This window comes from Adiantum capillus-veneris, chromosome 10 (genome assembly GCF_014529385.1).
Source record: "Adiantum capillus-veneris isolate H3 chromosome 10, ASM1452938v2, whole genome shotgun sequence".
NCBI classification, from domain to species: domain Eukaryota; kingdom Viridiplantae; phylum Streptophyta; class Polypodiopsida; order Polypodiales; family Pteridaceae; genus Adiantum; species Adiantum capillus-veneris.
The window spans coordinates 114,278,383-114,304,779 of record NC_140940.1 but is presented as its reverse complement, the minus strand read 5'-3'; the positions used below and the strand labels follow the sequence as shown (position 1 = coordinate 114,304,779).

At 43.8% G+C, this 26,397-nt stretch overlaps 1 protein-coding gene across 2 annotated transcripts in view; it reads left to right on the top strand.

Annotated features, from left to right (window-relative positions):
• LOC147449481 (TATA box-binding protein associated factor RNA polymerase I subunit C) overlaps positions 1 to 26,397 on the top strand; it is a 154,963-nt gene that overhangs the window by 42,002 nt on the left and 86,564 nt on the right. The window contains exons 3-5 of one of the 2 annotated variants that reach the window (XM_086521927.1): positions 8,577 to 8,726; positions 8,803 to 8,970; positions 10,910 to 11,014. In XM_086521927.1, the coding sequence (XP_086378053.1) occupies positions 8,577 to 8,726; positions 8,803 to 8,970; positions 10,910 to 11,014 (423 nt within the window). Of the gene's footprint in view, positions 1 to 8,576; positions 8,727 to 8,802; positions 8,971 to 10,909; positions 11,015 to 26,397 lie in introns of those variants that run through there. The other variant, XM_086521928.1, reaches the window with a different exon arrangement.

The following is a 26,397-nucleotide window of genomic DNA, read 5'->3' as shown; positions in this document are numbered from 1 at the left end:
AAAGGCCGCATCAAATTGCTGGATGAAGGCCAACACTTTGTCGGTAGCACCAAAGGTGCCATCATAGGTGAGAAAAGAGATACTCTTTCCTCCCTCCTTGAACTTCTTTAGCTTTTGTGACCTTCGCCATGCAGGAAATGATTTGCGATGTCCTCCCCTCTTATATTCTCTAGGAGAATAGCCATAACTTTCATCGGAAGAGGAGGAAGGTGAAGAAGAAGGAGAAGAGGGTGACCTCTTCCTAGCCCTTTTCTTCCTTTGTTTCCTCTCTTGCCTTTCAGAGTGATGAGGAGAAGGACTATAGGTTGCTCTTTTCCTCTTGGGAGGAGTAGGCGATCGTCTAGACTGCCGTCTTCGTGGAGCCACATCTTCAGAAGAACTTAGACTATCATTGCTTTCTTTCTCTTTGGATTCCTCCTCTCGAATGGGAGAGAGTCTTCTTTTGGGGGTCTCTTCAAGAGGCCTCCTAAGCTCTCTCTCCTCTTGGAGAGGAAGGGAAATTCCATAGGCACGTAGTTGTTGAGTAACTTCGGCTTGCAAAACAGGGTTGCCCATAGCTTGTTGCAACCTAGTGACGAGATAATTCACAAACATGGGAGCATCATCATTAGCACCTTCATGTGCAAAATCAAAGCTATCAATGTTCATTCTACTCTCTTGATTATTGTCAGCCATGTTAACAAAATTTATGTTTATACTTAGTGTATGCTTTGGCAATACAAAACCTTAGTTGCCACTCCTCTTAGCCTTTGAAAATCGGCTCTTAAGTATCTACACCCACGGCTCAAAGTGGTTAATTATAGAGAGTAAAGGAGTAGGTCTAACATAGCAGAGTTGCCAAGGGCTAGCTCCTTTCGGACTTCTTATGGCTCAATAATGGTAAAGCCGTAGGCAAGTCTAAAAAAAAGACTCCATTATTAAGTCCAAAGCTCCCGAGGTGTGCACCATCCCCCACATAGTGGGCTTAACAAAACCGATATTAGATCCCAGTTCCACTTACTCTATTATAATTAACAACATCAACCATTTATAGGCTACTTAAGGACCTCTCTTCTTAAGCAAGAAAAGAGAAACCAAATGCTCTGATACCAATGTAATGGAATTTGCCTATTCAATTTGAGAATAGCGGAATTTAAGGAGAGTACTTTCAAGAAATGATTTTGTGAGCATAGCGGGTAGACATAATTGAAGATAGCAACATAATCATAGCAATTAGTTAACTTGGCATGAACAATACTTTTGCAAGAGAGAGAATTTAGAGAACATGACAACAGTTGAGGACCGGATTTATGTGGAGCCGGTCCCCCCTCCAATAGGCATTTGTATTATGATTTCTCCCATTAAGAGAGACTTGTTACAATACATTCTTTGTGTTCCTTGTGACCTAGGTGAAGCAATGAAGATGGAAAGCTTCATGCATCACCATCATAGCATAACCTAAACTTGAAGAAAGCTTTAACTATCCCAAGCCTCAGTCCCAAGACCTCAAACACCTTCGAAGGTGGAGAGAGCTAGCAGAGAATGAGGGTAGGGAAGAGGAAGAAGAAACATTTCGTAGGAGAAAGAATTAGTTCCTCACTTATCATACTCTTGTTGCTAGCATACATAATAACATAGTAATGAAGAAGAAGGAGATGGCAAGCTTAAGCATTGAAGCATGGCTCTTGGTTGGATTTGCACTCCATAGCCAAGAGTGTTGGTGTAGGCTCTCAACCTCTACTTGCTTGGAGAAGGAGAGGGAGCTCTTGCACTTTGCATAGTACACAATGAGAGTGATTGTGAGTTTGTGTGGGTGAGTATACCCCTCAAGCAAGCCCCTAGCTAGCTTGGGTCGACCCCCCCTTGTAGCTCATGCTTGAAGCTCATTGGACCCTCCCAAGCCTAGCCAATCATGAGCAGGAGGCATTACAAGCAATAGGGGTAGCCTTGAGACAAGTGTCCCCCTTTCCTTTTTGAGAGAGAGGGCTAGATAAATGCTAAAACAATTAGATAATTCATGTAATTTATCATTGGACCCCTTTGAAGCTTAGCCAATAGGCTTCAAGCAACACATGAAGGTAACATGGGTAGGGGCTTGACATGTGTCCTTGCTGCCTCTTCAAGTTGGGGCTTCCTTTGTGTGTGTGAGTGGGTGTTCTCTCTCTAGCCCCTAGGAAAAGGGCTCGCCCCCCCTCTTGTAGGAATGCTTTTGACTTTAGGTGATCAAGCATCTTACTCACCAAGCATGACAAAGCACTTGAACTAGGGGGTGTTCCCACAAGCATCTCAGGCAAGCTTCTCAAGGCACCTCAAGTACCTTAATCATGTAGCAAGTCAAGCACCTCAAGCATGGAGCCAGTCAAGCACCTCAAGCATCTTAATCAAGCACCTCAAGCATGACAAACACCTCAAGCACGACAAGCACCTCAAGCAGGACAAGCACCTCGAGCTTGGGCCGGGTTCCCACCTCAAGCTCAGCCCTAGCTTACCTAAGGTCAAAGGACTTTTACACACATTTATTGGAGGTCTTCAATGAAGCTAACCCTAAGGTCTTATGCTCCATTGGTTAGCCTTGCTCTTTGATTGGGCCCCTTTACCATTGGCCCCGTGTTGAGATAGATCTATAAGCACATATCTATATCTTAACACTTGTTCCTGTTTATTCTCCCACATTAAGTGATCAATTTAATATGAGAAAATCATTTGGGTTGGTTAGATATTAGATTTTATGACATCTTTATTCTTGTGCTTGCGTTCTTACGCGTATTTTCTTACTCAGTTCGGATTTCCTCCTTAGCTCACGGGATGCCCCCTTACTAATGCACCCGTCACCCATCATGTGACGCATCAGGGGCACTCGTAACCCGGCCCTTTCCACCGAACTTACGGAAACTCCTTCGCGATGTTTCTCGTCACCCATCAAATGACACATCAGAGTTGTCCGTTCTTGATGGCAGTTCCTGTAGCTACAATCTTTTAACAGTTCTTAGTGCACACAATAAAATATCCTAAAAAGAGATTAATCATTAAAAATAAGAAAATAGTCCAATTAGCAACATTAATTAATTCCAAACACAGGTTCTTTTATACAACCCTTCAAACAATACCAAAACAATTGAAACAAGGCCTAATGAAGACAGCCCTATTATTTAAAAAAATAACTTTTCCAATTTCTCAGGAGTTGCCGCTACCTGTGGACTTTCTCTGTCTAACCAACAGAGCCTTTGCAAAGGATTCATTCGCTAATCGCGAATTGCGCACCTTCCCATTTCGCTAACTGCTAGGCATCCCGCTACCCGCGAGGCATCTTGCTGACCGCCAGGCATCCCGCTAACCGCGAGGAACAAAAGAGAGCCAGTAGCCTCAGCTTAATTTCCGCTAACCGCGGAATCATTTCGCTACCCGCGAGGAACAAAAGATATTCTTTCAACAATTCTTCTCTTTAAATGATTCTTCAAACATTGTCAACTAATTCTTCATATCAATAAGAATCCACTTATCAAACAATAACAATTTATTAAGCAATAACAATTCAACAAACACTGACAATTTATCAAACAGTTCTTTCACTAATCTATAGAAACATATACTTGTTTCTTGTGATAGAACCACGTTTCTCGGACAGTTTAAGAGGTTCCCTATGCTTAGCTTCCGAGGTCAAAGATGAATAGCAATGCAGAATTGTCACAAATGCGGGCACCACGTGCCAATAGAAAAGAACAGACTGAACAACTTTAAGCACTTCAAATAACAACTGAACGGAGAGAGAGAGAGAGAGAGAGAGAGAGAGAGAGAGAGAGAGAGAGAGAGAGAGAGAGAGAGACGACACGCGACACGGAGTGGCGGAATTCCACCCCAGAGAGTATTGGCCCCAAACCTTGGCGCCCCTTTCGGTATTTCTTTATATTGCATCATCAAAGTACAAGCCGGTACTCCAAACTCTGCACCTTCTCCAGGAAGCATGCCAGAGAATGAGCCCTAGCCTCATATTTAAAGGCCCTTGGCTTGAAAAGCAGTTTACATGAAAAGCTTTCAAACTCAAAAGCTTCTGGTCCAAAAAGCAGTTTACATGAAAAACTTTCAAACTCAAAAGCTTCTGGTCCAAAAAGCAATGCCAAAAGCTGCCAGCGTAAATCACGGAAATCTGTACAGCCTGCCACGTCATCAGCCAGCGCAAAACGCAGAAATCTGTCCTTAGGGTTAGGGTTTCTGCAGTTTTAGGGTTTCTGGCAGCAGAATTAGGGTTTCAGCAGTTAGGGTTTCTGGCAGAAATTAGGGTTGCAGGTTTTAGGGTTAGGGTTTTCAGAATTTGGGTTTGCAGCAATTAGGGTTTCTTGCAGAAATTAGGGTTTGCAGGTTTTAGGGTTAGGGTTTTCAGAATTAGGGTTTCTGGCAGAAATTAGGGTTTGCAGGTTTTAGGGTTAGGGTTTCCAGAATTAGGGTTTCAGCAATTAGGGTTTCTGGCAGAAATTAGGGTTAGGGTTTTCTGCACTCGGGCAACCACGTCATCACTCTGTGACACTTCCTCTGTTGCTTGTTCTTCTTAGGGTTTAGGCCCCTCGGCCGGTAGCTCCGTTCTTTAGTAGGTCGACACGTCAGCAATTTGTCACAAGAATTGTAAATTTGTCTTACCGGATTTGGAGCGCGTGCAGCTACCTCCTGTGATGGAGGTTGGACGGCTTCGATTTCTTCTTCGGTTGATGCTTCCGCATGAGATACGTTCGAAGTAGACACCTTTCTTCCCACCTTCCTTGGTGGTGCAACGACATGGGTGTCCTTCGAACTTTACGTTACACGCTTCGGAGCCATAGCTTCGGAATAGAGAAAAGAAAAGCGTGTTGTTAGAGAGAGAGAGAGAGAGAGAGAGAGAGAGAGAGAGAGAGAGAGAGAGAGAGAGAGAGAGAGAGAGAGAGAGAGAGAGTTTACAAACCGGGAGATGGCACGTCGACGATTGGAGATGGAGATGGCTTGAAGGTGAGAGGTTAAGGGAGAGAGGCTCCCTCCGGCGCGTCGTTACAAGAGAGCTTCCGCTTCTGTAGATGTGTGTGTTCAAAGTGAGAGGAGAAAGGTCCTTTATATAGGCACTACGGGGGTGCTAAGAATAGAGGGATAAGTTCGCGTACGTTCGCGGCTCCCAATTTTTTTTTTTTTGGGTTTTTTGGTGTTCACGGATTCCGATGCACGATTTCGGCTCTCCAATTTTAGAAGAAGCTTGGGCTCCAATACAAGAACTCTAAACTTAACTCCCTCCTCTTTCTTTTCTAAAAATACTTCTCCTTTCTTAAAATTGCTCCTTCTTTACCAAGAGTCCACTCTTATCTCTAGATACAGTCTTGAGGCTTAAGTTTTCCATCGACCTATAGTTTTCAAGTGAATAAAGACCATAAGTAATAGTTCTAAAGTCCGATTTTGAATTTCAGTTGTTCTTAAAGTGCTAAAAGTCTGTTTAGTCTGTTCTTTTTATTGGCATGTGGTGCGCGTCTCGTGATATGCCAGCTTGTGCACCCTGAGTCTCTTGGCCAACCTTGGTAGGGTGTGTGGCGTGGCTAGGTTCTCCTGCGAAGACAAGCCTTTGCAAGATGGCCTATCCATTTGCATGAAGCATTGGTTCAGGAGTCTTGAACACTCGACGCTCTAGCGGAACCATCCACCACTCACCTAGGCAATAGGACTACCTTTGAGAGAGTGAGTGTCCCGAACAAAAACGCGTACTGTAGGTATTCCTGCTATCTTGGCGGCAAATGAAGCTACCATGCACGGTGTCTCCAAGATGGTCCCAATGTCAGAACCAATCCTTGATAACAGTGGGAGGTACTCTCTCCTCAGCTAAGAAAGCAGACCGTGATGGGAAAACCTGCTTCCTTGACAAGAACATGAGAAGTTGGGTTGAAACCATGGCGTTGAAACCATGGTGCCATCGTTGAAACTAGGCCCTGATTGCACGGATGGTCAGCGGGCTCATCAAAATGACCTTGGTTGCCATCTTGGGAGTGTCAAGCTCGATCTGGTAATAGCCACAACCAAGGATATGTACGTTAATGATCTTTCCCACTTCCCAAAGAAGGCAGGCTTGAAGGAGATCATGCATCTTGTCTCTGGTGAGCCGGGTGCCGATATACTTGTAGATGACAGAATTGACCTGAAGACGTTCCATCTTTGCTCCAAGACTTGCGTGCTCCGTTGGCGAGAGAGCAAGTCGGCTGGTGGGTTTTGCGAAGTCGAACGAGGGGGCTTCATCTGAGTCCCTCTGATGCGGGATAGGAGCCTCCATTTGTGTCTACTATGTCTATACGGGAGAAGAAGTTGAAGACAAGACGGAACGAGGGGCAAGCTCCCCGCACAAAAACCCTAACGAGGTGGATGAAGAAGCAAGACGAGGAGAGGCACATGCTTGAGCACGCAGGTCGGCAGGGTGGTAACTTTTTAAGAGGGGGAGTAGCAACCCTAGGCCTAGCTCCATCGCTACGGAGGTCTTCCCCTGGTTGGACACTGGTTTAAAGGAGATCTCTTGCGGTGGATGCGAGATTTGGTGGCTGCCCTTGATCAAGAGGTGTTTTGTTTGCGGTTGTAGACTTGATCGTCATTCGATTAAACTTTTCCGTTGCACCTTTGACAAGCTACATTGTGGCAACTAATGATGTTTGTTAGTAGTCTACACTAGTAGTTTGTGTGTTTGTGGTCGTGTATTGCCGGAATCGCAAAAGTAAAAATGTGTGCGAGTATGTGCACGGCTGCTCTACAAAGTATTACTACTAAGCATAGAGCTAGACAGTGGCGAAACCCCTAAGCAGAGTTATCTACGTGACCCGTGTGACATGAAACGTTTTGTGGTCTCGTCCGTTTCGGGGTTTCGAGGTTTTGAAACGTTTGTTTTAGGGCAAGAAAAAAGTGAAATGGGTTTCGTAATATATGAAAATGAATATATATATATATATATATTCATTTTTATAGTTATATGTGCACATATATACCTATATATGTATGTGTGTCCATATGTATGTGGGTATGTGCACAATGCACTCACATCTATATCCATAAGCACAAACATATCAGGTTTGTGTATGCATGTATAAGCAGGTATAGGTAACATACATACATACAATGCGAGAGACAAGGAAGGTAGAGATAGAGACCAGTGTTGGAAGCGTGAAAAACACAAAAAACAAAATATAAATTTTCTTGCATGAGAAAGAACCCAAATTTATTCTTTTGTTTGTGTCTACACTCTATTTTTGTATCATGATGTCGCTGAACAATGCCCAAAACTAGTCAAATACAGGCTCTTGTTACAAAGGTTTAATCCTTACAGTCTTAGTTGTTTCAACAAGTTTCACGTTTCGGTTGTTTCGCCGAAACGTTTTGGGGTTTCAAAGTTGCAAAACTTGCGAAACAAGGTTGTTTCAAAACATACGTATGGATCCGTATGGCCGTACTGTACGATCCGTACAAGTCAAACTTTTTATTTTTAATTTTTGGAGAGAAAACTCTATTGAGTGATTTCGTGAGTGTTTCCGAGCCATTCTGTACACTTTTGGGCACATAAACAGAGATGTCTTCACATGTCTCTAAAAGCTAAAGCATGTAATCTTGTTTTTAATTGGAATTGTCCTAGAAAGTTCGGTAAATTGAGGTTTTTTTACAAGAGTACGTATTTTTACGTACATAAAAATATTTTCTGTACGGAACAACGTACAATACGTACAGTCCGCCCCACGTATAGTACGCTTGGAACCACCTTGCACCGAAATGTTTCGTACGTTTCGGGGTTTTAGAGCTGCGAAATGCATCCTTATGCCACATTGTCTACGTCCTACTTGTCCAGTTGCGTGTGAACGTCCGAACTAGTCCGTTAGGTGCCTCACCGATTTGATTGTTCACTGACAGCTGTTGTTTTGGCAAATTCTTGATCTTGTAGGCCATTATTGTCACATGGCCCATGGGGCCACGAGGCCCAAGGCTTAAGGATGTCGGGACAAAGTTCAAGCCTCATGTACTGCAAAGATGCCATGTGGGCCTTTCAACTTTGGCATCCTAAGCTCTCTGCTAAACTCTCTCTTTCGTTCATCGTAGTGTCGTACCAGCTTTGTCTTAATCCAATCTATATAGTACTGACATTGGACAATACTAGCATCATACCCTTGAACACGTTAACCCTGCACCTAAGATCCATTGTCATAGATGCTATGATCTTTGGAGCACGCTAGAGGCCCATTGTCTTCTTTACTCCTCTCTCTCTCTTTCTTGCCTTAATTAATCTTTGAAGTTCTTGCCTTCAAGGATATTGCATAACTACCTAGTACCATTCTTGCTTTGTGTTTGCTCAAGTTTGCATGTGCAAGGTGGGCATCAATTGTGTCTACTGTGGTAGCTCTGATGTTAATTGTTCAGGAAGGGAAGTAAAAGTAAATGGAGGCAGAAAGAGTTAGACTAGCAGATAAGAGCTCTCTGGTCATGTATAATAATTTAGTTATGAAGCAAGAGACAAAGTATAAAGAGTGCAGCGTGCTACCTAAGATAAAGCTTGTATCTGTTTGAATTGATTGTGGCTCAAACTTTGGGTGTTTGTGACTTATAACAAAAGCTATATTGTATTGCAGCATCAGCAAGTTGATGATTTTTTAGAGAAATATAAAGAAGCATTTTTCCCCAATGACCTTCTTTGTCAGCACCTGCAAGAGGATGCATTGTTACGTCTTGAAAGCTCTCAGAACTGTTTTAAAGTTGGAAATCGGCTTGAAGGAATAACGGTATTGCATTGTTGATTTTAAGTTTGCTTTTGAAATCATGCTATTTCTTGCTTTTGAATCTTGTGATGGTTGCCAGAACAGGGAAGGTGCATTACAAATTTTTTTCCCAGTTGGAGAAAATTCGGATCAGTTAGGAAGTTGCCTGCTTCCCTTCAAGTCGAAGTCTTCTAGGAGGATTTGTGGGGATGATGGCACTGACATGCTCTACTCCTCGTCATTGCCAGTACGCCAACCTATTCTCCAGGTGGTTAAATGTTGCACAGTTTGTTTTTTAAAAACTGTGGGTGTGGTTTCTAAACTTGCACAGTCAAGACAGTTTATTTTGGAAAATTATCTGAATGTGTAAATTGTTTAAGATGGGTAATCTTTTCTTTGAAGAAAGCCCTTTGTAATTTTTGTTGTGTAATGCTCAGTGTTCTCACGGTAGAGGGTCACCCCTATGTAGGATGCAGAAGTCTCGCACATGCAAGGCAAAGACAAATAGTACAACACAAACTGAACAATAGACTGAGAAAACAGAGCACAATACTGTGCAATGGAGTAGGAGCAAGTAGCTGAAGCTCTATGTCCTCTATCAAATACAATGGGTGTACTAGTGTGGCAGCACTACCAGCTCTAGACTCTTGGTCAATGACATGTATACAAAGGCGGTTGTAGCCACCTACAGTATGAGGATGTGGCTCCAAAATGACAATGCCACACTTGGCAGTGGATTGGGTACTTGGACTTCTGACAGGAGGAACACTTTAATCTGATACCTGGGTTGTCTACTTGGCGCAACTCTCAAGAAGGTGGTCCAAGTGGCATCACAGCTGGAGAGATGTTCCAAGAGGATAGGACAATTGGAAAGTGTCCCAGGACCAGCGGACATAGAAAATTGGAAAGGTGTTGAAGGGCCAATGGACCATTTGGGAAGTGTTCATAGAGGACACAATTATCGGAAAAACCCACACCCACAAGCAGGCAAGCAAACACACTCCAAAACCAAAACTAGAGGATGGGAGGATCTGCACGCTAAATATTATGATTTTTTCGTGGTGGATCCTCGGTTTTATCAGGTGTTTTCCTACAATCTGGGTATGTCTAAGGAAGGCAATGTAGGCTTATCTCGTACAATTTAGTTGCATACAGTTTGGTCAGAGTATGTCTGTCACGATTGTGCACAACACATTTCCCCTGCACAATTGAGTATCAACACCCTGCATATTCTGTGTCTTTGGTATAGAGCAGAAGGTGTTATCAGCCGGTCGCCTTGTATCTGGTACTTGTCATGGTGTATGAGGATTATTCTTCAGCATTTGCTCTTGTATACTATGTGTATTTCTACTGTGTTGTCTGAAACCAACCGACACCTCAAAGACGCAGGCTATAGATTTCACAAACGTGAAACACAAGTTAAACTTGCAACACATAAGGGACATTGAGATGAAGTTCTTCTTGGAGGTGCGTTGGCTCGAGGCACCCTTAGCGGTATTTTTATATTATTTTGTCAATCAAGCAAGACAACACAAATGCTCTTTGCTCAGGGAGATCACTATCAGAATCTGAGTACAATTTGCACATTGGCCCCAATTTTATTCGTCGAGTTCCTAAAAGCGTCACACAAAGCGGGTTGCTAAAAGCAACTTATGCTTACTAAAAGTGCTTGTTCACAAAAGATTCTCACGTAGAGAATCCAACAAAAGCATCTGCAATTGGACTGTGGCGTCATCAATTTATGCCTGTACAGTCACATGTTTTTTCTCGCATAGCAGTTGGGTGTGTGCGGTGCTTCTGTCAGTTTTTACGTTTATGGCATTGGGCCCTTGTAATTGCCTATGGGCATCTCATGCAACAGTTTTAGTTCCCCTTGGGGTATAGAATGTCAGCTATGCTTTTCTTTATAAGGTAGGTAGTGTTCAACACATGTTTTTTATTATATTGATGTTCAAGCAACATATAGTAAGGCTGCTCTTTGCTCGGAGAGACCACTCTCCGAATCTGAGTGATACACACATATACATAAATACATACATATACATACACTAACAAGCCTACCTTGTATTTGTTTGATAAATCAAGAGTTTTGCTAAGTTATTTGCCTGAAAAACATGTTAACAGGGGAATTCATACTGCTGTGTAGAATGTGGAACGAAGATTTGAGCCTCTTTTAGTTTTATTGAGATGGTGGTTATTTGGTGCAGATTTCAGCAAACAAAATAGTTTCTTCTTGGGATAGCAAGCTTGCTTGTGTCCCTCTTGCAGTGCGAACACCTTATCAAGTTCATTGGTTGACGAGTCAGTTTCAGGTTAGTATTTCTCCTTCACTGCATTTTCTTAGCAGTCAAGCCTTTCAATTAGTGTTTTATAACCCATATATTTTGGTTTGATTGCGTGACAAATTATGTGGAAACACATCTGTTTATGAAGCTCCCAGGAAAGTGAGCGGCATTTCGCCATTGAAACCTAGACATATTACTTAATTGTTATTGACATTTCAAACTTCCATGGTACATAAAACGGTCTTCACATAAAACTTTTCTTTCTGCAACCTTGTCATGCTTAACTTTCTTCTATCGCTCTTCGTCCTCCGGCCAATTTGTGTACTAATGAGTATTTGTCTCCTGATTTGTACATTATTGTTAATTGTCTACAGAACGTTAGATTTTTATTGGTCCAGTGTCACGTGCATCACATGGTTCTATGTGCCACATGGACATGCTTCATCGACTTCTAGAGCCAATTATGTACATATCTCTAGATAGGAATGATCACAATCCTAGGAGGATTAGTACCGGCAATTTTGTGAGCTTGTTCATAGGACGTGCATGTCCGGACAAGTTCATTCGATTAGGTTTTCTAGTTTTGGAACCCTCTTGCATAAATGGATTGTACAAAGCGTTTTGACAGATGTTGTTACACTACGATGGGCATTTGGCATGATGTGCATCTAGTTTTAGGTTAGAGGAATCCAACGAGCCATTCCCCGCGTCAATCGAATTCCCAAGTGGGCAGATGTGCGACGGTTTAACCCAAAAACTTTGCCTGGACAAGTATATCAATAAATCATTTCAAATGATTTATTTTTATAACTTTGTCTTCCAAGTCTACCTTATCTAAGTCCTAGAAGGTTCATAAGCACTATTTTGCACTATATAAGGAGCATCAGATCTAGCGTTTTCCATCAGATGAGCCAGTGCTTCCATCAAATGAGCTAGCGCCAGAGATCAGCCCAACGTTTTTGCAGATCAGCCCCTTGGCGTTTTGGACCTTCATCGTGAGCAAGTGCCAAATCAGAAAATCAGCCCATTGTTTTCAGTTTTCTGCCCCTTTCCTCTCCGGAATTGCGGTGGATTTGCTAACCCTAACCTCCCTATTGCAGCCCGGTGCTTGGGCAGCCCATTGAGCCTCTCCTCAGCCATTCCCTCGCTGCATCAAGTGCTCCCATCACTGTCCATCATTTGCTCCATCGCCATCAGCATTTTCAGCCCTGTTTCCCGCAATAGATCTGCTGCGTTTTGCGCGCCAGATCTGTGTTTTTGCGGTCAGCTTTCAGCCCTTCATTCCTCTCACATCAGTAGCGCAAATCAGCCCTAGATTTACCCGTTGGTGGCCATCGGCAACCCCTCATCGAGAAGGATCCAAAGTAGCATCAAATCAGCCCCGAAGGTGCTTCAACTTGAAGAGTTACCGGGGTGACATTCCCCATTCGAGTCAAGAGTGTGCATTGAGATATTGCATGTGTACATTCCATGTACGCAATCAAAAGCAAATACTACATTGGCAATGGTGTGGGGGCCCTTGAGAGGGTTGGTTGGGACCCCATCAAGTGCCATTTTCCTTCTCTCTCTCTCTCTCTCTCTCTCTCTCTCTCTCTCTCTCTCTCTGAATCTAATACCGTGTCTGGGTACAAAAGCACTAGAACAAAGATACTACTACTAGAATCCATCCTAATCTGCACTCTGGATTTCGAGAGAGTATGGCTCGACTCCTCTGCTGTAGTCTCCATCGATGCTGTGTAGCCCCTCTCCTCAATCGTGGCCGTGTGGATCTCCGTAGCTCCAGTGTTCGGTTGACAAGAGTGCCGGTAGTGGTCGAATGAGTATAGGCCGAGCTCTATAGTGATGGCTGCTCCTCTGGCTGTCCGATATCTAGTCAAAAGAAATTTGTAATCTGTAACAGATTGGTCTCATAGGTCATTTTGGCCTGTTGAAGACGTTAATATAACATTTCATTTCTCTCTCTCTCTCTCTCTCTCTCTCTCTCTCTCTACACATCTCTACCTCTCTCTCATTCTCGCTCTACAAAGAAATAAAACAAACCATCATTTGTGCTAAGTAGCACACCTCTAAGCAAGTAAAGAAGTAAAGATTTGTGGAAGTGTAAAGTTTAGATCTTTACCATTTCAATTCCGTTGCACCTAACATCGAGAAAGATCACCTATGATCAGATTCAAAGTGCTTACTTTACATGATATCTCCTGGATGAGGGAAGCTATGCGTGCAACCTATTCTTATTTACAAACGGGTAGTGAAACAGAGGTTGCATGATGCAGAGAAACTCCAGCTAGACTTGACGAGAGGTTACCAGATCAGGATTGAGAGGATATTTTAGACTAGCTAGACAGACAGACAGAGAATGAGGATCAACAATAGGATGCAGCTTAGGATTAGCGTGAGGTACCTTAGGTCACGCCAGTTCAAAAGCCTTTGGACTTTTTTGAAATCCAGTTCAGGATTAGCGTGAGGTACCTTAGGACACGCGAGTTTAGTAGTCTTTGGACTCTTTTGAAATCTAGTCGTAGGTGCCTCTTATAGGAGGCACTATTAGGGATGAGTAGAAGAATGAGTCTCTTGAGTTGGTTGAGGAGTTTGATTATTCAATAGGTTTTGCATCACCGGCAGATGTCCCGATATCCATGATCTTGCTCCCCCATTCCTTTGTGTGTGGTCCATGGAGATTTCAAATTGTTTCTTTGTGGAGTGGGCCACTATGTGTCGAGATGTTCTTCCTATAGTTATTAACAGGACGTTATATTTTTCTTGGTCCAGAGAGATCACCTATGGTGAGATTCGATAGTATAGGTTTTGCATGATATCTCTTGGACGATGGAGCTTGTCTATATGATCTCTTGGATGAGGGATGTCATAGTTGTTAGCTGGACATCAGATTTTTCTTGGTCCAGAGAGAGCACCTATGGTCGGATTCAGAGTACAAGTTTTGCATGATATCTCTTGGACGAGGGAGACTATCTATGATATTCTACAAGAGTCAATGATGGTTGAGGCGAGATATTATATGCATATTAGACATTTTGCAGTGCGTTTGAGAGACAATTTAGTGATGCTTTGGGGAAGTTAATTTGGTTAGAGAAATGTGCATCTTGGTACCTTTCCTTGGCTTTTGTGGTGTACGATCAATGGGTCCCTCCTGCCTCTCTTACAAGTTGGTTGTGCTTGAGATTTGAAAGCTTGGTGGCACTACTGGTTATGCTACCGAAATGTTATGGGTCACATTCTGGTGATTTTTTTCTTAAACCGACACCGAGTTAACCGAGTTACTTTGGGAAATGACTCAAGATAGCAGTTATATAGCTGCTCTCAACTGATAATGATAGTTGTTTGGTCCTAGCTTGTTTTGCTTTGATAGATTACTTCTCAGGATAGCATCATATTAATACACGATAGTGCTGGAAAAACTTGGAGATTTAACCCAACTGCAACTGATGATTATTTCGTTTTTGATACTTAAGTATATGATGTTGGATAAACATGCGTAGTACGGATTCTGCTAAGGATAAATGATCTACAGTACACTCTTTTGGTTTTTACCGAGTCTCTGGATAGGGCTACTTGGTCAAATGATAATCCTAGTTGTTTCTGGCTTTGAAGGGCTTGACATCGGAACACATTTTAAGGATAATCACTTAACTAAGCTTTGCTTGCAAGCTTTTTTACAATAATATGGATTAGTTGACATTTCTTACATTAATAGATATTAGATAATAAAAGAGAAGCTAAAAATATGAGTAACTCTAGCAAACATATAATGGAGACTTTTAATATGCAGGACAGTAGCTAGTCTAAATTTTTTTAAGTTTGACATGGATAACAACTGATAGATTCTTTGAAGTCTGCCATACGTAGCCAAGTCTAACATATGTGTTGTCTTGACTATATGGATGCCTTGACTATATGGATGTAGGTGAGAATTCTATCTTGGCTTAAAGAGGTTTAGCTTGTTACAGTCCGACTCTGGAAACATTTAATGATGCAATTGGGATAGTATTTGATACCTTTGTACAAATTCCTTTGGAATGATACTTCATTCTTATTATATTTTACAGTTATGATTCAAAGACTGAATTGTTTTTGTACTTATCTTTGCCTTGACATCTTTAGTCAGTCATCTTTTTGAACATCTTGTTCATTGGTATGTTATTTATTTAAGTTAAACAGCTACACTCATACACACACACACACATACACCATTTCTTGGAGCTGGACTTGTGAAGTTGGAATAGGGTGAGTAGTTTTGTGTTAGTCTCTTGCCGGATCCTTCCTGCTCACACATAAAAGAGCGTAGAGAGCAGACATCAAACTCACCTCCAAGCCATAGAGTCACACACACAACACACAAAAAAAAAAAAAAACTTTTTTTGTGAATCTGATTTGATTAATTTACCATTGGGAAACCTCAAAGCGAGGAGAACCCACCAAAAAGATTAGATACAAGGAAGAGAAGAGAACACAACTGTGTTCTGCGATGTAAAATCGCTAAAAGCAAACACAGAGAGTTGCAAGATTTCTAGGGATATGTCCCCAGTGTCAAAGGCAAAATGTAACGATTGCCTCAACGAAATCTTGAAGGATGGAAAAGGATCCACCTCAGACGATGAAACATACGGAGATTGCGATGGTGCCACAAAGACCACAGCGACCAAAATCTGACCCATGCGAAAAAGATGGCGAAACGTTGGAGGGAAGTCAGAAGAATGTCAAAAAGCCAGAAACGTTTGTGGAAAACCATCGAGGGAAATCGAAGATTCATACAAGCAGAAACGCATGGAAGGAATGTCCTGGTGCAACGACAATCCCAAAGCAGATGTCTGACATTCTCATTAACAATGGAGAAACTGACACAACGAGAGGAGCTAATGTGATGCGCTGCAAGGAGAGTTCCAACCGGAAGAACTCTTAACAAACAACGCCAAAGAAACATATGCTCCTTAAGAGGCAAGTGAGACTTCCAAATCGCAGTGAGAGACTGTCTCCACCATTGTTCAGATTTGTGCAAAGCCCATAGCGCATTACAGTGATCAGCCAGCCAAGAGTCTTGCACAAGAGAAGCATAGATATTTTGGGCAGAAATCGCATCCAGAGGAGTGTCCCATAAAGTTCAATCCTGCATACGACAACCACCTGCCTGTGATGGAATAGGGAGGAAATCAGCCAGCATATGCTGAATCAGGCTCCAAATCCGACGATAATGCATGCCCAACCCAAAGCATGCTGTTGCCTGAGAAAAAGTAAGCAAATTCCTAGACGAATCCACCGCATCATCCACTTTGCATACGCCACGACCAGAGAGGAAGTAGGCTTGACAAGGCGATTGATCAACTAGGTTAATAGAGAACACCTTACTCCAATGAATGCTTTCCAAACGCAAGGAATTCCCATGTGCTTGCTGCTTGCCATGCCAGTAGAGATGATCCGTAACATCTTTCCAAGCGGAGAGCAAGGCAGAGGTGAATAAGCAACCAGGAACATAACCATCCATCTTGCCAAACACAATCTCCCAAAGGGAAGTCTGCCAACTCCCAAAAGCGGGAGTGGTAGCGTACCGACATAGATCAACAACCATAACTGTCCATGGTTGAGATTGCCGCACAAGAGTAGGTAATAACATAGCCTTCCTTGCCAATGCATGGCGTCGAAGGTCCAAAATATTTAGCCCCCCAAGACGCTTCGGAGTGCAAAGCTTCTGCATTGCTAACAAATGGAGGCCTTTCTTATGAGAACTAGTGCATCACAAGTGAGATACAATATTAGACATAAGCAATGAGAGACGAGAGCGAGGCCAATGCAACAACGGCAAGTAAATTTGAACATATGCCATCATGATACTTTGCACAATACGAAGTCGAACATGTAGCGGCCATGTAGACAGTTTCCAACAGTGCAATTTGACATTCAATCTTTGCATAACCCAATCAATTTGCTGTGTATTTGTTACTTGCCAGCCGATAGGGTATCCTAAGTGCCCGACCACCACATGCGGATCAAGAATCTCACCAGGCCACAGAAGATGATGCCAGTCACAAACATCCAGAGGCAAGAGTTTAGATTTGTGAAAGTTAACCTTAAGGCCTGCTGCCAGGCCAAATGTATCCAATGCCTGCATAATTTCACGCACATCACCCTGGTTATTGCGAGGCATGAACAATGAATCGTCAGCATAGGCCTGCCCTGCGAAGTCTTTGCCATTCGGTAATTGCAGCCTATGAAGATGACCGAGCGAAATCAAATGATCCAAATACAGCAACAAGGGGTGGGTGGCAATGGCATACAACAAGGCGCTAAGCGGGCAACCCTGTCTCAGAGAGCATCCAAGAGACCAAGGTTCTGTTAGCTCCCCATCAAGGAGACCTGAAGATGTACTGCGAGCATACAAGAAGTAGACCACATTGACCATCTTAGGACCAAATCCAAGGGCCTGCATCGTGGCAACATTGAAAGCCTTTTCAATGTCTACTTGCATCACAAGTACATCCTGCTGGGTATACTTTGCATGTTCCATTCCAATCAATACATTAGCCAAATTATCCAAAATCTGGCGACGAGGAATAAAGCCATACTGCGCAGAATGGATACCAGCCATAAGAGGTTCCTTAATATGGTTTACAATGATTTTAGCCAAGATTTTATAAATAACCGGCACAAGGGTTATCGGCCGCCAGTGCGAGAACTGCTCACAAAGCTCTTGTTTGGGCAATAACTTTAGCAAACCCTCTTTCCAAGACATCGGCAAACACTGCTTTGCCCATGCAAGGTTCATCATGTAAAGCAAAGGTTCTTTCAAAGGCTCCCAAAAGGAAATAAAAAATTCGACAGTGAGCCCGTCCCAACCATGCGAACGCCATCTGCCTAGAGCAAGCAATGCCGAGTGCAATTCATTTTCTGTAAAATCCACCTCCAAGGCCAAAGCATCATGAGGTAGGACAATTGAATGCACCGTAGATAACAAAAGTTGGCGTGCATTAATTACTTCAGCAGATGCTGCAGGGGGGGGGGGGGGGGGGGGGGGGGGGGGGAACATTCCTAAAATGTGACACCCATGGCATCTGCAAGCTCACCCTTTGAGGTTGTCCAGGCTCCAAGTCGGAACATAACCCGTTTAATAGTTTGAGAAGCCCTTGAATGATTCAAGTGCTTAAAAAACTATTTCGAGGCATATCCCTTGTCCGCAAAAGCTCGATGGCGAGCACGAGTCTGCCATTTAACCAATTTTGGTTTATCATTATGCTGCAAACTCACTCGGGCCTGACGAAGGGCTGTCAATTCACTTTCTGACAACAAACGTGCGTCAGCTAAGAGTTGGAGTTGTTGATACATATGTTTCGCCTCCTCAACATCGCCGTGTAATTGAAACATGTACTGCTTACCATAGTCTTGAATTACACTTTGCACTCGTACAACAAAGCGAACCCAAGCAACATCAGGATCAAGATACATTTGAGCAACCAAGGGGGAAATAACATCATAAATCATCTCGCGGAATGCCTCATGCGAAAGATAAGCGTTGTTGATGTGTAGCAGGCGTTTCTTAGAAAGAGACTGATTAGAGTGTAGTTGCCCATAGCGCAACAACATCACAACTGGAGTATGATCAGATAAAAGCAAAGAATGGTCTATGCACATTTCGCATACAAACTCATCAAATTGTTGTATGCCGAGGACATACCACCGATCTAATCTTGCACGGTATGTAGAAAATGCATTATGTTGAAACTTGAAATGTGTACCCCAAAAGATTAAGATGCAAGAGGGTCCACAAGTCCAACATTTGTGTGCATGGAACAAGATTTGTCCAGGCTTGCAATTCTATGCTCAGCATGTAGGAATGTCCTATGGTATTATCCGATAAAGCGGGTGCATTGTTAAAATCACCACAAAGCAGGGCATTGGAAAGCCATGGATAAGAAAATATCTCATGCCACAAAGTAGCTCCATGTCCGGAGGCTGTATACGTATAGACACCACCAAATTCATAAATTTGACCATTGATCGTACATTGGACCACCATTCAACAACCCTCTGGATCATTATACGCCAGAACTGGCTGCAACTCATGCCTAACCATAATCAAAACACCCGAAAAATCCAACAAATCAGCATATCCTGTCCAGTATCCTGCAAAGTAGGAGCATTGCCCAGCATATTCATGTTGATTATGCTCTTGCAAAACCACATTGTCTGCCATATATGTATGTACATAGTGCCAGGTTAATCTCCATTTGTCCGGGTTACATAACCCACGCACATTATATGAAATGCATTTAACACAACTATGCATTGAAGACATATGTACAAAGGCTAAGTAAGGGAGGGACTAAGTTGACGTGCCCATAAGCACATCAACATCAGCAGCCCGTGACTCAACCACAGTATTCTGCATGCCTGTCTCAGAGGCAACAAGGCCTGCAAGTGATTGAGAAGTACCATGAGCCACGGCATCTCTGTAAGAGTGCACCACATTATTCCATGCATCCACAAGAGTGCGATTATCATTCTAGGGAAGAATCCTTCCATCTCTGTTTTCCATTCCTTCATTTCCCTTTCCATTAGCGTCATCCGCATGTTCTTGAGCATGAAGGTGGACTTTGCTCGCGGCTTGCAAGTAGGTGAAACATTTATGGCTTCCGTGTCTTGTTAAGGTGCAGCAGGGGAGATGGTTTCCATGTTCTATGAGGATGAAGCCATACCCAGCAAGACCATGGAAGTTTCTGCCCCGTAGATTTCACTTCAGGAGGTACATAATTACGAGAGGAGAGCTGCGAACGCATCTTAACAGTTTTCTTGGGAGTCACCCAAGGAGATCCATCCGCCGAGTCCACCTTTTTCCCCTTGTTTTTGGTTTCAGGAGTAGACACAGACTTTCCTTTACCTTGAGGATTGGGGGAAACAGTAGGTTTGACCTTGCCTTTATCCACAGATAAAACGTTAGGCAACGCAGAAGCCGCAACAGCGGCAGATCTAGGATGAGGGACTTTCTTCTCAATAGAAACCACAAGGTGAGGAACAGCTGAAGGAGGGGGTTGCAAAATAGGCTCAAAACATTCAGATTGCATGTGTCCAAATTTTCCACAACGAAAACATGAATTTGCAAATTTTCCCCATCTGAGCTTAAAAGGACGTTTCCCAATGAGTGGGTCTTCCGAATTGACAGTAATGCCTTCAGGGGTGGAAACATCCGTATCCCAAAGCACACAAAAGCAGTTTGTATTGGCATCAAGCTTAGGAGGACAAATTACTTTTCCCAAACGTGAGGCAAACGGAGGAAGAAAGTGACGCCAAGTGCGTGGGAAATCAAGAATTTCCACCCATACCGGGCACCGGGTGACGGATTAGACTTTGATAGTCCTTGGTAAGGGTCCACGGCAGTACATGACTCATCTGAGTACCAAAGAACAACGAAGACAACTCAAGCAACATATTACGTGCATCAGTGTCTGCCAACAAAACTTCATAGAATCCTCTGGCACTGAAGTAAACACCTCGAACCGCCTGGCGTTTAAGAAGAAAGTCTACCCATTGACCCACATCTTGTGCGGTAGGCATCTTGCCCGGGAAGAACAAAATAACTGCATTTAAAGCATATTGCGCTATTAGGTCCATCAAAGGTTGAACAGGAATGAGCACTTCAGTAGCGGGTTCCTGTCCCTCCCAAGCATTTCGAGCACCTTCAAAATCTTCAAACAAACAAGCTCGGATTTCACCCATTTTCGAAGACTCAGGTGCCATCTGTTTTCAACGTTTGTATGAGCTAATAAAGGGCATAGCTGAATCGGACATACACTGAGAGCTCAATGTTTTGTACTGGTGACGACTGGAAACCAAAAACAAAAAGATTTTGTATATTGCTGTATCCGAAAAAGTTCTCTGTCTATGGTAGGTACAACCTTAAATCAAAGCATCAAACCCTATCCACACTTTTGTATAAGTCTGCACTAAAACTGAACGTCTCTACACTTTTGTACTTGAATTCAACAGCCCTACCTGAACCCCTACTGAACCTAGTCAAGATTGAAAAATGGCTCCCCCCCCTGCCCCCATAAATAGGTGCCCAAGGGGAGATAGGGCAATGCCTGGAAAAATCTCCCACGACCCAACAAGAAATAAATGAAATATGAGGGCACCCGGACATGGTGTGCGAACGTTGGCCCAAGAGGGGGCGGCCGGACAGTGCAATCTAAATGCGTATGCAAAGGGTGACGAGTCCGAAAGCACACTAGCCGTACAAGTATGCCCTAGATCCGTGAAGCAACAGAGTGGTGTAAGTCTAACACCCCTCTCAGCACTGGATGTTGAACAAACCGCATGAAGTTGAAGATGTGAGGCAAATGATGAAGATGTTTGCTGCGATGTCTGCAGCAGTCTGGGGTGTCACAACCTCTGAGAGATCTCCACGGTAAAGTGCCGTCACGAGCAGTGTAGCAAATTGTTGTACTCTGCCGATACAGGGTGAAGATATTGCGTGAAGGTCTCGAACTGAGTGTGAACACATCTCCTTGTCGTAAAAGAAGTGCCAATAGACCTGCAATCGTCCTGCCCAATAGGATCTGTGGTGTTTGTAGTCAAACCGTCTGGAGAAAATGGAGAAGCCCAGGAACCGTCATGAGAATGACTGGAAACCTGTCAATGCATGAACGTGCAACCCAGTGTGGCCAGGTGGCTAAACTACGTAGAACTCCAGGATGGCCAGATGTAGCAATCTGTGCCGTAAACGTCCTCCGAAAGAAGGGAAGTCAGACTAAACAGTCTGCACTATAGAAGCTACCGTAAGCTGCAACAGTCACCGATAGACCTTGATCATGATTTGTATCTTGGTCCCTCCTAGAAATGTGATTGATCAATGACTAATGTCTTGGTGCAAGTATTGAATGTGTGCAGTCTAGTGCATAGTACATAGAGTGAGTGCCTACTGAAGTAGTTTTTGTCCTATGTCTGTTTTGCAGGCGTAATCGAGGTTCTTTCAAGAGGGGGGTATGTTACAAATGTGATGACGTGGCATTTGAGTGAAAGAGGACCTGTTTGAAGTGCCTAAAAGTATTCGAAACGAAGTCAGACAAGTTTATAACCTCAAAATATGATGATGTGGCACCTATACGGACGTCCCGAAAATCGTGGCAAATTTTTAAGGAAATCTCGAAATTTTAGGAAACTGTTTTTTTGGTGTCAGTTTTTTATATCTATTGTCTTTTGGTCTTGGAGCTTTAAATATGAGCCTTGGAGGCCTTCTCTGGCACTCTACAACGCCTAGGCTGTAGAGGAGGTATTTCTCGACTGTTATACTTTGCGAATTATCAATACAGAAAGAAATAATGCGCAGAGTAGAGAGGAGGTGCACTCGCATGACCCACGCATCAGAGTGGGCCGGCGAAGAGTCCTTTCTAGGATTCCAGGCGTTGTCCGCGGTCTCCCTCGACGCCATACAGTTCGGTACCAGTACCTCACTTTAAAAAGGAGGGGATGTCACGTGCACATCTAACCCTATCTATACGTGGACAAGCTACTTCATGACTAGGGTTCAGTTTAGCTAGCTTAGAAAGTGTTCTGGCACTTTTGTAAGTGTTCACAGACCGTGCATGTCCAGGCACTTAGAGTAGATGCATATCCTCTGGTTGCACACGACACGATCATCAGCATTACCATCAGATTCCATCAGGAGCATTTCACAGTGCACAGAACCTTTCCCTATTTTAGCCATTTTTCACTTATTATTAAAAAGTGACTTTGTTGGGAAACTGGGTAGGGCAATTTAGCCAAGCCAATATATAAGAAAACCTAGCGCTAGCACTTTCTGGCAGAAGACATAGTGTTTTCAGCCACCAAAGACCACCCAGCGTTTTCATCAATGCAGATTATCCCCAACGTTTTTCAGCATTGCAGATCAACCTGGCGTTAGCAGATTTCCAGTAGTTTCTCTAGCGTTTTTGCAGCACCAGCCTAAGTGTTTTTTGCAACTCGCAGATCCCTTAGCGTTTTGTAGATTCTCCGTGACAGAACACCCATTAGCTTCAATGTTTTCAGTTTTCAGCAGTCTGATTCCGTACCACAGCCCCCAAACCTCGCAGACCTCACCTTCCCACACTAGATCCTCGTTGCACGGTTAGATCAGCCAATGTTTGCAGATTCAGCCCGCTATTGGCAGATTTCAGCATCTACGTTTTCAGCACGTCGTCGTCGCATCGTCGTCATCGCCGTCGTCACCGACATAGAGTCAGAATTCAGCAGATACAAGATTTGCAGATTTCAGCCCTTAGCGTTTTCAGATTTCAGCTCGTCTCGTCGCCGTCCTCATCGTCGTCGACATTGTCGGCAAGTCCATTGCATTGTAGAGATTTGTGCAATCAATGGTAGACAACTCTCGCCATAGAGAGTGGGGCCTTCGGAGGAGGGTTTGACAACATTCTGGTGTCGTATTCTTCTCTCTCTATCTCTCCGTCTCAGTACCTTCATGCACAGTGTTTACCACTTTGTTTGTGATCATTTGCGCTCGCTCACTAAAGAAACGGAAGGCTCTTCTTCCATAAGTAAAAGGAACCCTTTAGCACAGTTCGGAGCACTCATCTTGAGCAAAGTTCAACATTCACTTCCGCTGCACCGGTATCAGAGCTTTGGCAGTGTTTTTGTATCACTCAAGGAAAGAACCACTGAATTTTTTTTTGCTTGTTGTGGTCGCACGTAACCCAAGTCCACTTGGGTGTGTTGATTCCTGATCGTGTTTTTGAAGAGTGACAGGAATCCCAAGAAAGAAGGTCTTGCCCAGCCTCCGCTTGTTCCTCTTTTCACTCATTGAGAGTGGACTGTGCACATAGCGGCCGGCCAATCGACGTGAGGTGGGAAAAAACAATCTTGGTGTGAGCGAAAGGCCGCCAATGGGTGCGCTCGCAGGGAAGAGTAGAGCTAGGGTAAGAGAAGATCCTTCTCTAACACAGATTGCAAGCGGAAGAAGAACCTCAAGAACTCAAGACCCTCAAGAACTCAATACCCTCAAGAACCCAAGAACCCAAGAACCACAAGAACCCAAGTTCTTCGTGAACTTAAGAACCCAAGACTTCAGTGTATGGTCATCACCCGAAGCGGAATGGATACTTCGCATGGAGGTAATGAACATGAAAGTGGCGAAGAAGAATTTTCCCCAGTAGGAGGTTTTTCCGAACCTCCCCCCTCCCTATCTACGCCAAGGATTGCACCAAATCCTATGGAGGCTTTGGTCAAGACGATGATGGACATGATGTTACAACAAGAAGCGCAACGCGTTGTCTTGTAGCGCGAGCGCGAAGAAAGAAAGGCAATCTTTGATCGCGAGCGCGAAGAAAGAAAAGCAGAATTGGATCATGAACGCGAAGAAAGAAAAGCAGAAAGAAAGGCCGACTTGGAGCGTGAGCGCGCTTGGCGGCCGAAGAGAAAAGGGTAGCCTTGGAGCGTGAGCGCGAGCAAGCGCGCTTGGCGGCCGAAGAGAAAAGGGTAGCCTTGGAGCGTGAGCGTGAGCAAGCACGCGAAGCTCAATGAGTAGCGGCGGAAAACAGAAAGCGGCCTTGGAGTTAGAGCGTGAGGCGCAAAGAGATCAACGCATGCAAGAGTTGGTCCTACAGGTACTCACCTCAAAACCCGAGCCGGTCAAAGATGTTGGTGGTTCATCAAGTGGCGCAAGCCGAGATTTGGATGTAGCAGGGCTACAGTGTCACTTCACAGAACAGACAGACAGTTAGTTACAGTTGGTCTGGTCCACACTGGACGGATCCTCTGGGCTGGGGAGTGACACGTGGCAGGGTACCGACGGTGGTCTAGTGGACATCGTGGCCAGGTCACCACCACCACTCAGTTTGGAGATAGACTTAGCTGACTGGACATTTATGAGTCGTTGGTGGCTCTTTATGGTTGTACATATGAGTAGTCGTTTTGGGCCATTAGGATTATCTTTACGTAGTCGTTTAGAGTGAGTCTATACACAGAGCACGTCTTCACCATCCCGGAACATCTGAGCCTCGACACCCCCATTGTACCTGTGAGTCCTGGGCTGGAGCTGAGTGTGCTGCCATGCCAGAGTGTGTATCAGTCTTTGAGAGAGTCGAGTCATATGTTCTGGTCTGCTGATGTGTCTTTGTGAGCTCTGTTGATGTTTATTGTTTCCTCTGTTCAGTCCGTTTGAGTGAGATTGTCACGCACATTGCCCTGAGGACCACCCACTGTAGAGAGCACGACACATTATCCGCGCTACATCGGACTCCAACAACCCCGTCATGAAGAAGTTGACATTTAGTAAGTATGACAGTAAGATGGATGCTAGCGTTATTCATTCTTGGTTGCATCAATTTAATGCTTATTTTGCGACAACTAAGAAGACGGGGAATAGCAAGGTTTTAACGGCTGCCATGTACCTTGCTGATGATGCCATTAATTGGTACCACGCATGGCAAGAGGCACAGTTAGCCGCGCACCTAGAGGAAGCCAACGGAGACTCGTCCCTTTTCTTCAATTGGGCCGACTTCGAAGAGAAGCTCAAGGCGCGGTTTATGCCTCCTCAGTACCTAGCGCGGTTGAAAGAAGATTGGCGCAATCTCAAGCAGAGTGGTATGTCAGGCATGTATTTTTCTAACCGTGTTTTGCAGCTCGGCACCGAATGATGCAAATCTGATGATGAGCGCAAAGAGGCTTTCCTTTTTGGGTTGGACGAATATATCAAGTTTGATGTAGAAGTCTTCGACTCCGCGGATCTCAACAAGGTGGTAGCAATTGCTCTCTCCCAAGAGATGAAGCATAATAAGAGAAAGCATAAGGAGAACAAGACTTCGCAAAGTACTTCTCAGACTTCTCTGAACGGTAAGAATGGTAACTCTTCTAACCAATCTTCATCTAGTCTCTCATTAAAGAACTCACAAAATGAATCTAAGGGTAAAGCTAACACAATTACTAAATCTAAGCTCACCCTAGATGAAAAAGTAGCACAAGGAATTTTAGGAGGATACATCACGTCAAGAGAACAAAGCATTTATTCTAAGGAAGGTTGATGTTATCATTGTCACATCAAGGGTCACATAAAAAGAACATGTCCTAAGCTTTACTCTAATAAATCTGAAGAACCCACAGAACCCACATCCTCTGTCAATGCAATAAATGAAAACACGAGTGTGACCCAAGTTTCTCATTATCCTCTCATTGATGAGTCTCTCATTAAGTGTTATGGTCATGTGAAGGGTCAGCGTTTTGTCATATTGTTTGATCTAGGCAGTATGCATGATGTGATTAGTGACTCTCTTGTCGAAAGAGCCCGCTTGGAGGTTAGGAAGACATCTCCTTTTGAGGTGTCGGGCTTCGCTCTGGGTATGGACTCTCTCATCACGCAAGAGTGCCTTGATGTTTGGTTCACTGTTCAACAAGCGTCCTTCCGCAGAAAATTTGTAGTC